Source organism: Podarcis pityusensis (genome assembly GCF_964106645.2).
Source record: "Podarcis pityusensis genome assembly, chromosome: 16".
NCBI lineage: Eukaryota > Metazoa > Chordata > Lepidosauria > Squamata > Lacertidae > Podarcis > Podarcis pityusensis.
In genome coordinates, this window is record NC_138041.1 from 25,660,545 (window position 1) to 25,675,759 (window position 15,215).

The window sequence follows — 15,215 nt, forward strand, 5'->3', positions numbered from 1 at the left end:
AAGACATCTGAAGGCAGTCCTGTATCGGGAAGTTTTTAATGTTTGATGTTTTATTGTGTTTTAATATTTTGTTTGTAGCCACCCAGAGTGGCTGGGGAAACCCAGCCAGATGGGTGGGGTATAAATAATAAATTATTATTATGATTATTATTACCTCACAGGGTTGTTGTGAGGATGGAATGCGGGGAGGAGAACTATATACACCACCTTGAGGCCTTGGGAGATAAAGGTGGTATATAAATGAAGTAAATAATACATAATAAATTAATAACCATCCATGACCTTTCTCTTAAGGTCAAAACTTTGGGTGCCCAAAAACTTCCTGCTCGTCACTTACGTGCTCCCAGTGGCAAGTAGCAGTTTGTTATACTCCATTTTAAACCCGTCCTTGAATATGGCTGTCTTGTTCTTGACGTCCACAGCCACCACCTGAAACAATTTCCAAAGGATCATTCAACGGAACATCTTAAGGAACATCCAAAAGCGTAATAAGCTAAGGACCAAACTTTTGCAGAAGGTCCTGGGTTCAATTCCCACCAACATCTCTAGGGTTAGGGTTGGGAGAGTCCTCCACCTGAAAAAACCCTGGAAGGGTTGCTGCCGGCCAGTGTAAACAACACTGAGCTAGATGGAAGCAATGGTTTTACACAGTATGAGGCAGCTCTCAAGGAAAGCTGAGAATTCAAACTGGGAGTATAGAATATCACTGATGCAAAACTTCCACCCCTTGTACACACACACACACACACACACACACACACAAACCTGCATTTCTGTCAGGACCTCGATGTCATACGTACGAAAGAATTCCTTCGGTCGCAAGGCAATCTGATCGGGGTGAGAATCCATCGACTGAAAAGAAAACCCATTTTTGTCCTTAGCAAAAGCAGGGGTTGCTGGTTATTATTTTTTGACCCAGAGGGCACTTTTAGATATTTGAATGACTGCCCACCCCCTCTGATCACTTCTCTCCCTCTCCCCACCCCCACCCCCACCCCGCACCAGATCAGCCCCCCCATAGCCCACCCCTCAAGAGACTGAAAGAAAGAACATGTGAACATACAAACTTCAACAGTCAGATCCAATGGTATTCATCTGAGCCTCAAAAAGAACTGAGAGCAGATAGATGCAACTAGTTTGGCTGAACTGGGCCCCACAACAATGCTGTGAGATGGCGCGCAAGAGGTGGGGGCACCAAATTTTAGCACCGCACAGGGCATCGCTGAAATCTGAGAGCCCAAATTCCACCACTGAGAGCATCCTTGCTCCAACTTCCTCCTTACCAGAGCTGAGGGAGGAAGTTGGAAGAGTGCCTGATTTCAAGACACAGGTTTTTATTTTGTCTCACTGCTTTCCCCAGGAAAACCTGGGTGGAATCTAGACGCATATATATATATATATATATATATATATATATACTCTGTGAAAATGCTTTTTTTTAGTGTCTTGGGGGAAAAAATGAATTTGCCATAAGCTCACCAGCGCCATCTAGTGCCCCATTTGTATAATGTGCAGTGGTAGCTCGGGTTACAGACACTTCAGGTTACAGACACTTCAGGTTACAGACTCTGCTAACCCAGAAATAGTACCTTGGGTTAAGAACTTTGCTTCAGGATTAGAACAGAAATCGCGCGGCGGCAGCGCAGCGGCAGCAATAGGCCCCATTAGCTAAAGTGGTACCTCAGGTTAAGAACAGTTTCAGATTAAGAACGGACCTCCAGAACGAATTAAGATCTTAACCCGAGGTACCACTGTACTTAAAACCCACTTAAAATGTTATATTTGCAACTGCATAGCTGAGTCTCTGCTGTTTAGTGCTGAATTAGAACAAACGTCCATCTGCAGAAAACCCGGTTCATGTTTGTTCCGATTCAGCAGTAAACAAGAGAGTTTTCCCAGGAAAAACGGCAGGACAAAAGAAGAAGCTCTCAGACCCGTGCCTGCAAATCGCAGGACAAATGTCCCACTTCTTCCTTCACCTCTTTATAATTCGATATCATCTTATTATAGTCCAGTAACTCGAGATAACACTTCGTGCATCTGCTGGAGAGGACTGTAGTCTACAAGAGCTTATGCCAGTGGTAGCTGATGTGGGGATTTCCAGATATTGCTGGACTACAACTCCCATCATCCCTGACCATCGGCCACGCTGGCTGATGGGATTTGTAGTCCAACAATTTCTAGATGGCACCAAGTTAGCTCTCCCTCGATTAGGATTTGCCCTCCACCAAGTTTAGGATACAAGGAGAACGAACTGGAGAATACCAACCTTACTTAGTTTGGGTCTGTCATAGGGCAAGTTCCTGTCCATCGTGCACATCACAATCCTATCCGAGAAGCCTTCTTGCCGTAACGTCTCTGCACACACCAGTCCTGCAGGGCCTGTGAAAGAAGTATATTTGTTCGTGTATTATTATTATTATTATTATTATTATTACCACCTTTTTTCTCCAAAGAGAGCAAGGTGTTGTATGTCGTTCTCCCCTCCTCATTTTTATTCCTCACAGCAACCCTGTGAGGTTGATTAGACTGGTCCCTGGTCACACCCAGTGAGTTTCATTAGTTGAGTGGCGGCATTCGAACCCTGGTCTCCCAGGTCCAAGCCTGACACTCTAACCACGACATAAAATAATAAATTGTATATTTTGATTTAGAATGCCTTGATAATATTGTGTACAGGCAACGGCCAATTGATGCGCGTCCGACTGATGCGCGATCACACACGTGTGCATGGCTCCGAACCCGGAAGTGACCCCAAAACATGGCTAAAACACCCCTAAAATATCACTAAAATGCCAGAATGGGGGGTGGAGTGGGGTAATATGCAGGCCCCATGGACATGTGTGGGGGTCCAGAACGGTCCCCCCGTACAAAACGAGGATCGCCTGGTGTTTTAATTATGGATTAAATGTATAGTTGCAAACCATTTTGCAACGTGAGCGGTATATAAGATAAAATAATGATAACAACAGCAGCAACAATAATGGCAAAATTCACATCTAATGCTCCGCCCAGTTTTGCCTCTGGCCCTGCCCACCACTGACTTCTGGCCCCCGGAATGTTTCCCAATAGCCAATGTGGCCCTCGAGCTGGAAAAGGTCCAACCTCCCTGCAGTACAGCAACTGACCTGAAGGGGGTGCCGTCTCTTCAGTGAAGCCACCCCTTACCCAACACCTGCCCCCCATCCCACCCCAGGCTGCTTTTGGAGCCCAACTCTGGCTCACGGTACCTGCCCCAATGATGAGTACATTTGTGCTGCTGATGTTGTAGTTGCTGAGGGAGATGCATTTGGCCATCACCTTGGTCCTCCTCTGTGTCTGAAGAGCCTGAAGGGGGCCATTAAGAAGACGGTGTCAGCGAAAACCTTTCACACTTCTGTGATTCCCCTCATTGCAGGGGGTTGGACTAGATGACTCACAAGGTCCCTTCCAAATCTACAGTTCTGCGACTCCTCTGCCAACTCACACACACATTGTTTTTGGTCAGGAAAAGCAAACCTGAGAAAGTTTTGGCTTTGGGCAGCGCTCTGTACTGGCACAACCCATTTGTTCTTACTTAGCAGCAAGATCCATTGGACTCAGTGGGATTTACTTCTGAGTAAAGAGGCTTTACTTGGTCCACCATGATCACTGCAGATGGTGACAGCAGCCACGAAATTAAAAGGCGCCTGCTTCTTGGGAGAAAAGCAATGACAAACCTAGACAGCATCTTAAAAAGCAGAGACATCACCTTGCCAACAAAGGTCCATATAGTTAAAGCCATGGTTTTCCCAGTAGTGATGTATGGAAGTGAGAGCTGGACCATAAAGAAGGCTGATCGCCGAAGAATTGATGCTTTTGAATTATGATGCTGGAAGAGACTCTTGAGAGTCCCATGGACTGCAAGAAGATCAAACCTCTCCATTCTGAAGGAAATCAGCCCTGAGTGCTCACTGGAAGGACAGATCCTGAAGCTGAGGCTCCAATACTTTGGCCACCTCATGAGAAGAGAAGACTCCCTGGAAAAGACCCTGATGTTGGGAAAGATGGAGGGCACAAGGAGAAGGGGACGACGGAGGACGAGATGGTTGGACAGTGTTCTCGAAGCTACCAGCATGAGTTTGACCAAACTGCGGGAGGCAGTGGAAGACAGGAGTGCCTGGCGTGCTCTGGTCCATGGGGTCACGAAGAGTCAGATACGACTAAACAACAACAAAAGAGGCTTAGGCACATGCTGTAAGGTTTCACCTTACAGGGATCTCAAAGGTCATCTCACCTGTTTGCTTGCTCTGATGTACACTTTCTCCTTCTCGATTTTCACCTAGGAATATAAATTTATTTCTTTTTAAAAATGGTTTTATAATCAAAGTTTTTCATATTTGTTTTTATTATTTATTGGTTTTTATCCTGTATTTTTTTCCTGTGAACCACCCTGAGATCTTATGATGAAGGGCGGTATGATAATAATAATAATAATAATAATAATAATAATAATAATAATGTCAAATGAGATTCAGACAGACTGGCAAAATACCTCACACACATTCCCCCACCAAAAGCAATTCACACCTGCAAACTGTCATATAAAAGCGCCCCAAAGAACGTGAACAAAATGGTGTATAAGTTGAAGAGAAATGAAAAGAGTGGTTTTTATCTTTCTTACTTCAGGTCTTCTACGGAGCAGAGAGACATTCAACCTAACATACAGAGGAGAAACTCCCTCAGTACCACATAGCCAATCAGAGTGTTATCTCAGGGAACATCATGCCACTCTGCCTGGTTGCTAAGCCAAATAATATCTCCATCCCTCTCTCCCTCTTGGCTGACTGACTTCAATGCTAACAGTTAACCCTTGAGTTGGAGGTCTTACCTGAAATTTCGGCAAGCTGTCCAAGCCTGGATAGTCTTCAATGTCACCTGTGCCGATGTTAAAGCAAGCCCCGTGCCAGGGACAGCGTATGCGTCCTTTGGACAAAACCCCTGCAGGAAGAAGGTGAGGAACACAAGTCGAAATGAGTCTACATGGGAACATAGGAAGCTGTCACTGGTCCATTTTCTTCAGTGTTGTCTACACTGACTGGCAGCAGCTCTCCGGGGTTTCAGGCAGGGGACATTCCCAGCCCTATGGAACCGGAACTGCTGGAGGTGCCAAAGAACACCCACATTTGTAAGAACCCAATATTTTAGTGTGGCAGCATCTCCCTGCTTACTGATATCAAGCCTTCACAATACTCTTTTCAGCCACCCATCCAAGCCTTCAACAGCTGTTGCCCAAACACTTTCAAGCACATCTTGAGGGCTAGAAACTTGCATGTTTATTTTTAAAAACGAAAGCCAAGATTCTGCATTCCGCAACCAAGTCACATTCCGACCTTTCCCAGCACTGCCGTGACAGAATCGCAGAAAGCACAAGGACTCCCCAAGACTGCAGTTTTAGGAAAAGGTTTTGTTTTTTTTAATGAACACGTGTCATTTTCATAATAGGGCAAACTGACCTTTCACCAACGGAGCACCATAGTGAGGACATTTGTGGCCCATGGCATAGAACTCCCCGTTTTCTTTGACCAGAAGCGCTTTCCCGCAGCCCAGATCCACCTCTCGCATCCTGGATAGGCAGAATTAAAACAGCGTCAATATTTTCTCAAAGGAAACCTGAGTTTTACATGTGCACGATTAACAGGGAGCCTAGCAAAGTCAAGGATGTTCTGCTGAGAATGAGAGTCACATGGAGCTCTTCTGTGGCTAAGCAATGGAGCAGGAACCAGGAAGGCCCACAGTTCAAATCTTGCCTCAGATCTTGTGAGATGGCTTCAGGCTTCTCTCTTTCAGTCTCGGAGCTTATCCACATTTTCCTTTTGCCCCACACTTTCTGGGCACAAGTCTGCATTTTCCTGGTCCGTATCCAAGGACTTTTTTCTTTTCTTTTGGTCTGCCGCTTTCCACAGGAAAACTCAGTCTTTACTGCTGAATCGGAGCAAATGGCAATTTAGGTTTCCCAGGGACTGCTGTTTGTTCCGATTTAGCAGGTTTTTGCGGGGGCAAAAAAAGAAAGTGCTTGGACCCAGATCTGGAAAGCCCAGACCTGTGCCTAGAAATGTGAAGACAGGATGATCCCTCAGTCTCCTGATCTGCAAAATGGGACTATAAATACTGGTGTATCTTCAAGTGAGAAACTGCATGTAAACCACCTAAGCTGGAGATATCGCCAAAAGAAAGAGAAGGAAAAAGAAAAGAAAGAAATGAAAAAGAAGGCGCTGATTTAAATGAAAATCTCATGTGCTAACTTGCAAATAAGGAGGGACAGGTGGTATGTAACATGGACCCTCCAAGTGTTTACAGATTTACAAAAGCCGTCCCAGTTTCTGAATTGATCCCGAAATGCCCTACTTTTCCTTAGGATGTCCCTATTTTCATCAAAGAAATGCTGGAGGGTATGGAGTTACACGACCCCCAAGCCAAGGAAATAAGTAACTATACAATCGTTAGATGGTGTCTGAAGGCAGCCCTGTATAGGGAGGTTTTTTAAATGTTTAATGTTTTATATATATATATATATAACACAAAGACACACACACACGAAAATAAATGCACCTTGTAGAAATAGTGTTAAGAATTATACAAAGAACCCGCACCAGGAAAGGGGGGCATACAGGAGACCCTGCTACAATTCAAGACAAAAAACCACAGTGTGTTTGACAACACAGACAACACAGACAAATGGTAAACAAAAAACCAACAAAAAACTGACCACTGATATTTGAAGGAAGTCTGGAACAAAAACCCACACAGGTAGCTCTGAATACCCAGGGAAGCATTGGGCTTGGGCTTATCAAACACCAGCACCTCACATCAGATAGCAACCCAGTTTTGAAGATGAGAGGACTTTCAAAATGCAGATTGTGGCATGGGACAGGAATCTGTTGGCTAAGTTTACACACACACACACACACACACACACACACACACCCCACTGGACTTTTAGGTCCAAATTTAAGCAAACAACAACTGGATTGAAGGATTTTGCAAAGATAAAAATATTGGAAGTGTCCTGATTTAATAATCATAATCATAAATTTATCATTTATACCCCACACATCTTGGCTGGGTTGCAATTTAGAATATTGTTGCTGTTGTTGAATAGGACTTCCCTATTTCCATCAGTGAAATCTCGGAGGGTATGGTAACAGTCGCAATGTGCCTAAGATACGTTGTCGCTTTACACTCACTGTCCATTGTCGAGGTCCTTCACATAACAAACAGATGCTTCAACCACATCCTTCAGGTTCCGGTAGGGGTTGATGGCGACCGGGTATTCCTCGAGCTGGAAATGGCGAGAAGTGCCATTGGCTTTGTAGATGATGGGGCTGGCTTTCCCATTGGACGACATCTCCTCCTTGGCTCTCTCTTTCTCTGGCAGCACCACTTCGATTTTCACTTCAACTGCGGAAGCAAAGAGAAACCCTCTCCGTTATATTTCATGGTCAAATGTCCCTCCCGGCACTGGGCTCTGCCCATCGGTAGGTCATCTCAGTGGTAGAGCAACTGCTTTGCATGCAGAAAGTCCCAGATACACATTCCCTGGCGTCTTTGGGAAAAGACTCCCTGCCTGAAACCCTGGAAAGTTGCTGCTACTCCGCGTAGGCAATATGGAGCTGGGTGGACCAAGTATACTGTATTTTTTGCTCTATAAGATGCACCAGACCGTAAGACGCACCTAGTTTTTGGAGGAGGAAAACAAGAAAAAAATATATTCTGAATCCCAGAAGCCAGAACAGCAAGAGGGATCTGGCTTCTGGGATAGCCTCTTACTGTCTTGGTTTATGGGATAGCCGTGCACAGCCTCTCCCGGGCAGGGGGATGAAGGCTCCCCCAAGAGTTGAGCTCCCTTTAAATAGCTTGCGGAGCGTGTGTGCGGCTCTCGGGGAAAAGCCCCCCAAGAGTCGCACACATGCTCCACGTGGCTCTTTAAAGGGAGCGCTGAGCAGAGCCTCCCGCCTGCATTCGTTCCATAAGACACACACACGCATTTCCCCTTACTTTTTAGGAGGGGAAAAGTGTGTCTTATAGAGCGAAAAATACGGTGTGTATATATATATGGTGATCTTATTGAATGTTTGCCTTTTTTGTCATTTAATGATCATATAAGCTTTATACCAAATTACTACAACTAAATAAGTTTAACTGCCTGTGCAAATGGGGTTACAATATCTTTTTTTTAATCGTTTTTATTTGATTTTCCAAATATAAATTTATAACAAAACCAAATACATTTCCATATAAAGAGCTTTCTCTGAATCTCGAGACCTCCTGCCATCCCCTCCATGGGTCCTAATGTCAATGTTTCCAACTGCACATTATATCATGGTCTATATTTTATATCTATCCATATCAATATCAATTAGCGCCAATGAATTGGAGAAAATTATTCCCCAGAATTAGCCTGGGCACAAAAGCTTTTCAACTCAGAACAGTGCAGTAATTCTTTTTGAACGAGATTAGCAGCTCAAAATATTAAGTGAAATCGTTGCTGTTTTAATTGTTATTATTGTTGCTTGTTTGTTTTTCCTGTAAAGCACTTTAGAGATTTTTTAATGATATTAAGCAGTATTGGGTTTGTTTGTTTTTTAAAAAAATAAACAAAAAAATTACCATTTCAACTGATAATTTGCAAAGTGTCTTAACATTCACCAGTTTCAGGCCTGCTGGATCAGACCCACGGCCCGTCCAGTCTAGCCTCCTGTTTTCACAGTGGCCAAACAAAAATCCCACAAGCAGGATCTAAGCACAACAGCACTCTTTCCTCTTGAGGTTTCCAGCAACCAACCAATTAATACATGTATCAGTGGGAAATGTGCATTAAAAATGAGTGAAAATTAACATACAAAATATGCATCATATTACTAAGGGAAATAGCTTGCAAAAATGTGCATATTTTCAGCCAAGGCTGCATACAAAAATGTGTTTATCAGGAGAAGTTTACACTGAAATGCTGTCAAGTTTGGGAGTTGTGGTGGGAAATAAATCACAGATTGCTGGATAAATGCCAGTAATTATGACTGGAAAAGGGAGAAATGCGGTGGAGGGGGGTGACACCCCAAGCAGGAAATTAAACTAAACCAGAGCCTGACATCACGGTCTTATAAACAAACGGGCTTCTTGAAGAGGTAGGGAGGAGGGAGAGGAATAGAGACAGAAGGGGGGACTGATTTCAAATATTGGCTCCATCTCAGAATAACCCTTGCACAGTTTTCTGACATGAATTTGTGTGTGAGGGCAGAGAGAGAGAGAGAGAGAGAGAGAGAGATTCGGCTGTAAGACAAAAAATACTTAGGGAGATCCTCTGCAATTTAAGCTATTTTGAGGATGTTTGATGTTTTGCTCCAAGGGACAAGCAGAAACACACACACATAACTGGTGAGAGGACACACACACAAAACTGAAAGGAGAAAGCCTTTGCTTATTCAGACACAACAGGTGAAATGATTCACTGCCATGGCTAGGTGCTTTTGCATAAGAACTTAAGAAGAGTTCTCATAGTGGCCAACCAGATGCCTGTTGGAACCTGCAAGCAGGATTCGAACACAGGAGCACTCTTCCCTCCCGTGATTTCCAGCAACTGGGAAATGAATAGGAGTCTCCTAGCAACTCTCAGTCCATCCATGCTTTAAATGGCTCCCATGGATGCTATAAAAAAAAGTGGCAACCTTGACATTTATAACTGGGATAGCTCAGTTGGTAGAGCATGAGACTCTTAATCTCAGGGTTGTGGGTTTGAGCCCCATGTTGGGCAAAAGATTCCTGCATTGCAGGGGGTTGGACTAGATGACCCACAGGGCATAGCTGTCAACGTTTTCCTTTTTGTAAGGGAAATTCCCTTATTCCGAATAGGATTCCTCGCAAGAAAAGGGAAAAGGTGACAGCTATGCCACAGGGTCCCTTCCAACTCCACAATTCTATGAATCCAGAATTATAAAGCACTGAATTACCGTATTTTTCGCTCTATAAGACGCACCAGACCACAAGACGCACCTAGTTTTTGGAGGAGGAAAACAAGAAAAAATATTCTGAATCTCAGAAGCCAGAACAGCAAGAGGGATCACTGCACAGTGAAAGCAGCAATCCCTCTTGCTGTTCTGGCTTCTGGGATAGCTGCGCAGCCTGCATTTGCTCCATAAGACGCACGCACATTTCCCCTAACTTTTTAGGAGGGAAAAAGTGAGTCTTATAGAGCAAAAAATACGGTATATTATCCCTTAGATGGACCAAACTGAATGGGATGCTGAGTTGTTTCAGACCCTTTACAGAGGTGTATAATGTTAAAGCAGCAACTTCCATCAATCACGTTTGTACTCCAATTTCAAAGTGTGTATCAAATTTGCTTGGGAGGGGCAAAACACCCCACTAAAACCTTATTGATTTTCATGATCATCAGTGATGGAGATATTAATCAGTGGCTGATCAGTCCACTGGGTTGATTCAACGATGGTGCCAATTTTAATGAGCAATTTCGATTAAAAACAAACCTTTTCCAAACCTTTTTTGGTCCCGAGGTACTGGATGATAAAAAGCCATATCAATTCTAGATATTCCTTTGAACTATGAATTGTTAAACTAAATTCTCCAGGAACTCAAACAGGCACTTCTGCTGAGGTTTTGCTGATATGCAAAAATCTAGATTTAATCAAATAATGAATTGGATGAAACGCAAATTATTAATCAATGGGAGAGGGCTTTAATCACTTGCCAGCCCTAATTATTGGTATTAAGACCCTGTAATTATTTGATTAAGTGGATCCTCATTTTAATGCATTAATTATTTCCACCCAGGATTGATGTTAACAGTGCCTGACTTATAGTTACCGAGTTCATTTCGTTTACTTTTTTTAAACACTGGAACACTGACATCAGCCTTTTTCCAGTCCTCTGAAATATCCTCAGTATTCCATGATTTACTTAAAATCAGCCTCAGCGGTTCAGAGAGCTCCTCAGCCAATTCTTTTAAAACATTTGGGCGCGAGTTATCCGGTCCTGCGGATTTAAAAATGGTCAGCTTTAGTAGATTGCGGTTTCATATCCTCTGGGGCAGGAATGTTACGGAGGCGCTGCTGAAATGAGAATGCTGTTACAAAAGTCAGGTGCCTGCCGCTCAGGATCTGTGTTCCTTTGGAGAATTGAGACACGGCGGAGACTGTCGCAGCTTCAGAGAGTTTATTCACCTATTTACACCTGCAATCTGTATGGAGGGAGTCCAGATCTTACAGCATGGTCCTTTCAAGAGGGGTTTGTCCCCTATAGCAGTGCAGCCAGGAGCCAGCCTTCAGCCAGCCTGCCCAAGATGGATCCCAGTCTATCTTCTTCCTTCTTCTTCCCAGCACACCCTGCTAAGGAACTCTCCAAGGCATCTTTCCCAGTCAGCTCTGCAGCCAGCCTGCCCAAAAGATGGATCCCAGCCTCTCTCTCTGGTTCTTCTTCCCAGAACCCCTTCTACCAGACTCCCTTTTCATCACCTTAAACACCCCCATCACTTGGCAACATCTGTCTCTCCAGGCCAAAGCATAGCTGTCAACTTACAGATTTGAAAATAAGGGACCAGCAGCCTCGAAAATAAGGGATAAGCAGCCAAAATAAGGGATTTTGGCTTAGCTTATACATAAATCCGGCACTGATGAAGCCATGCTGCTTTGGCTGCGACTGACTGTGTTTTGCAGGGGGTTGGACTAGATGATCCTAAGGGTCTACAACTCCGACTAAAGAAGAGTGGCAGACAAAACTGATGAACGACGTCCAGATGGCAAAGCTTACAGGCAGAACTAGAAACCAGGAAGGGGACCTCTTTAATAAAAAATGGGGAAAGTTTATAATTTATTTGAAAAGCTATTGTCAAACGTTACATACATTGGTAGGATTGACAGAAAACTTGTAGTAAAAATTTGAACTATGGATGGACAAATGATTTATAAAAATAGAGTTATGAAAGGGATGCAGAGGGGGAAATCACTACATTAAGATGCTGCACTGGTTGGAGGGTATACTAAGCAGCACGTCGGGGCTGCCGTCGTCCTGGCGCAAGGAGTTCCATCGGCCCTTCCCCGCCCGAGAGGGAGGGAGGGAGACTGTCGCCCACGCCGCCCGCGAGCCGGGCATGAGGCGGTTGCGGTGCCACGGTGGCCCTGAAGTGCCGCCCTTCTGCATCCCTCCCCATCTCCTCCTCTTCCTCCTCCCTCAGGCCGCCTCCTCAGCTGCCACCGCCGCTGCCGCCTTCGGCTTCCCCTGGCAACGCAGCGGAAGTCTCACAAGAGAGGGGGTGCCCGTCCGCCCGCCCACCGCCACCCTGAGGGGGAAAACGGAGACGCGGCAGCTCGTGACAGCGCATGATCTCTCGCGGCGGAGGACCACGAGCCGGGCGAGCATGAAACCTGGGAAATTTAAGGGACATCATCAATAAGGGACAGCAGTGGGACACGGCGCTGGGATAAGGGAGTTTCCCGCCAAATAAGGGACGGTTGACAGCTAAGGGCCAAAGGAGTGTCAGCTTGGGCTCCTGGCTGTAGGTACCCAGGGCCATGGGTCCCATGCAGCGTGCATGGCCCTGGCACCAAAATTTGTGGGTGCCCGGCCCCTTCATGGGGAATTTTGTGGGTGCTACCACACCCAGGCCCCCAGAAAGTTAGCACCTATGTCCTTTCAGATGGCCCATCAACACCTTTTGTTGGGTTAACAGAATTACACACCACTTCATGGTAAAGGGGGGCTATTGGGTTGTTGTTTTTATTTTTATTATGTATTTTGTGGTTTTATATCTTGATTTTATTATGTGAACCGCCCTGAGACCTCTGGGTATAGGGCAGTAATAATTAATAATAATAATAATAATAATCCTCAAGTGATTTTTGAAAAACAGTAACATTATCACTAAGAAAAATTAACAACATTAATTTAAAACTTTCATAAAGTAAGTAATACAATATTTTAGGTAATGATATAACAAGGATAGGAAATGGAGCGAAATGTAAAGATGCAAATTTAAATTTTGTAAACCATCAGACGGGAGGGAGGGAAGCCGTTAGGCTCAGTTGAGCCAAAGAGATAAAATAAGAGGATATGATGTTACGTAATGTGATTATATGTAAAACCAATAAAAAATTATTTTAAAAATAAAATAAAACTTTCATAAAGTTTTTAAAAAGCGGTAGACTCAAAGCAGAGTAAGATTCGCGTCAACTTTCTAAACATGTAGGTAGACTTGTCTAAGTGAAATTGCTTTTAGCAGGCACCAAAAAGAGTACATCAAAAACACCTGCCTGATATCAATAAGCAGAGAGTTCCAAAGTTCAACACTAAAAGATTGAGTTCTTACAAATGCGGAACAAGTATAATTCCAAAGGCCCTGATTTCTCTAAGGAAAGGTAAAGGGACCCCTGACCATTAGGTCCAGTCGTGACCGACTCTGGAGTTGCGGTGCTCATCTTGCTTTATTGGCCGAGGGAGCCGGCGTACAGCTTCTGGGTCATGTGGCCAGCATGACTAAGCCGCTTCTGGCGAAACCAGAGCAGCGCACGGAAACGCCGTTTACCTTCCCGCCGGAGCAGTACCTATTTATCTATTTGCACTTTGACGTGCTTTCGAACTGCTAGGTTGGCAGGAGCAGGGACCGAGCAATGGGAGTTCACCCCGTTGTGGGGATTTGAACCGCCAACCTTATGATCGGCAAGCCCTAGACTCTGTGGTTTAACCCACAGCGCCACCCGTGTCTCTACAAGGAAGCAAATGAATCATACGATGATGGAACAAAAGAACTCTGCTGGATCAGACTCTGTACCCTTGAATCCAAATTTCCCCACCCCGGGCTGTAAAGTTCTGGTGTTCCCCCTTCTAAACAAACAAATAAATCACTGCCTTGACTTTCCACCTTGCATTTCTATTTCTCCATTTCAGATGTAACCAGGTTGGCAGACAGATAAAACATTAACAGCTAAGAATACAAGAGGTGTGAAAGGGTGCTGCACTTAAGTCTAAAGTAAACTTTAGACACCGTGGAGATCTGAGCGAGTGTCTTGACTTCAATCTTTGTTTTTCCGATTACCACGTAAGTAAAGTACACGCTGACCCAGGTTCCCCCCTGAAGATTATCTGAGGACAATCAATAAGAAAAGGTCTGCAGTTCTCAGTTGCCCAGCTGTGTAAAGGTAAAGGTAAAGGGACCCCTAACTATTAGGTCTAGTCATGGCCGACTCTGGGGTTGCGGCGCTCATCTCGCTTTATTGGCTGAGGGAGCCGGCGTACAGCTTCCGGGTCATGTGGCCAGCATTACTAAGCCGCTTCTGGCGAACCAGAGCAGCGCACAGAAATGCTGTTTACCTTCCCGCCGGAGTGGTACCTATTTATCTACTTGCACTTTGACATGCTTTCGAACTGCAAGGTTGGCAGGAGCAGGGATCGAGCAACGGGAGCTCACCCCGTCGCGGGGATTCGAACCGCCGACCTTCTGATCGGCAAGTCCTAGGCTCTGTTGTTTAACCCACAGCGCAACCCACGTCCCTTTTGCCCAACTGTGTAGCGTGTAATTAACCTGTGGAACTCACTCCCACTGAAGGCAGAGATGGCCACCAACTTGGCTGGCTTCCTGGTAGGAAACGATGGCTCTTAGCCATGGTGACTATACTCTGCCTCTGCAGTAAGAGGAATTGATGCTTCTGAATGCCAGTTGCTGGAAACTACAAGAGGGGAGAGGGCTCTTGTGCTCAGGTTCTGCTTGTGGGCTTCCCACGGGCATCTAGGTGGCCACTGTGAGAGCAAGATGCTGGACTAGAATGGCTTTTGGCCTGATGCTCCCGTATGCACACAGTGAACATACTCCATGTGGCATAAAAGGGATGTAGCTCAGAGGCAAAGCAGCTGGCTTGCATGCAGAACTTGGTTCAGCTCCCAGCATCTTCAGGAAGGGTTGGGAATGTTCCCTGTCTGAAACCCGCTGCTGCCAGTCAGTGTTGACAATACTAAGCTAGATGGACCAACGGTCTGACTCAGTATAAGGCAGCTTAAAAACATAACATTGCATTCTGCCCTTTTCCCGGTCCCGAACTAAAAGGATCTCACAACGGGGATAGGAACGTTTTGATGCTTGAGTAGCAGTGTTGTGCATTCTGTCTAAACCACTGAGTCTCTTGGGCTTGCTGATCAGAAGGTCGGCAGTTCAAATCCCCGCGACAGGGTGAGCTCCTGTTGCTCTGTCCCAG

At 45.0% G+C, this 15,215-nt stretch overlaps 1 protein-coding gene across 5 annotated transcripts in view; it reads right to left on the bottom strand.

The window, feature by feature from the left end:
• AIFM3 (AIF family member 3) overlaps nt 1-15,215 on the bottom strand; it is a 50,940-nt gene that overhangs the window by 16,497 nt on the left and 19,228 nt on the right. For 2 of the 5 annotated variants that reach the window (XM_080986292.1, XM_080986294.1), the window contains exons 3-11: nt 10,840-11,007; nt 7,206-7,419; nt 5,475-5,584; nt 4,850-4,959; nt 4,256-4,300; nt 3,231-3,327; nt 2,270-2,382; nt 766-852; nt 338-429 (exon numbers count right to left, since the gene is read on the bottom strand). In XM_080986292.1, coding sequence (XP_080842418.1) covers nt 338-429; nt 766-852; nt 2,270-2,382; nt 3,231-3,327; nt 4,256-4,300; nt 4,850-4,959; nt 5,475-5,584; nt 7,206-7,419; nt 10,840-11,007 — 1,036 coding nt within the window. The remainder of the gene's footprint in view (nt 1-337; nt 430-765; nt 853-2,269; nt 2,383-3,230; nt 3,328-4,255; nt 4,301-4,849; nt 4,960-5,474; nt 5,585-7,205; nt 7,420-10,839; nt 11,008-15,215) is intronic. The other 3 variants (XM_080986296.1, XM_080986295.1, XM_080986293.1) reach the window with 2 other exon arrangements.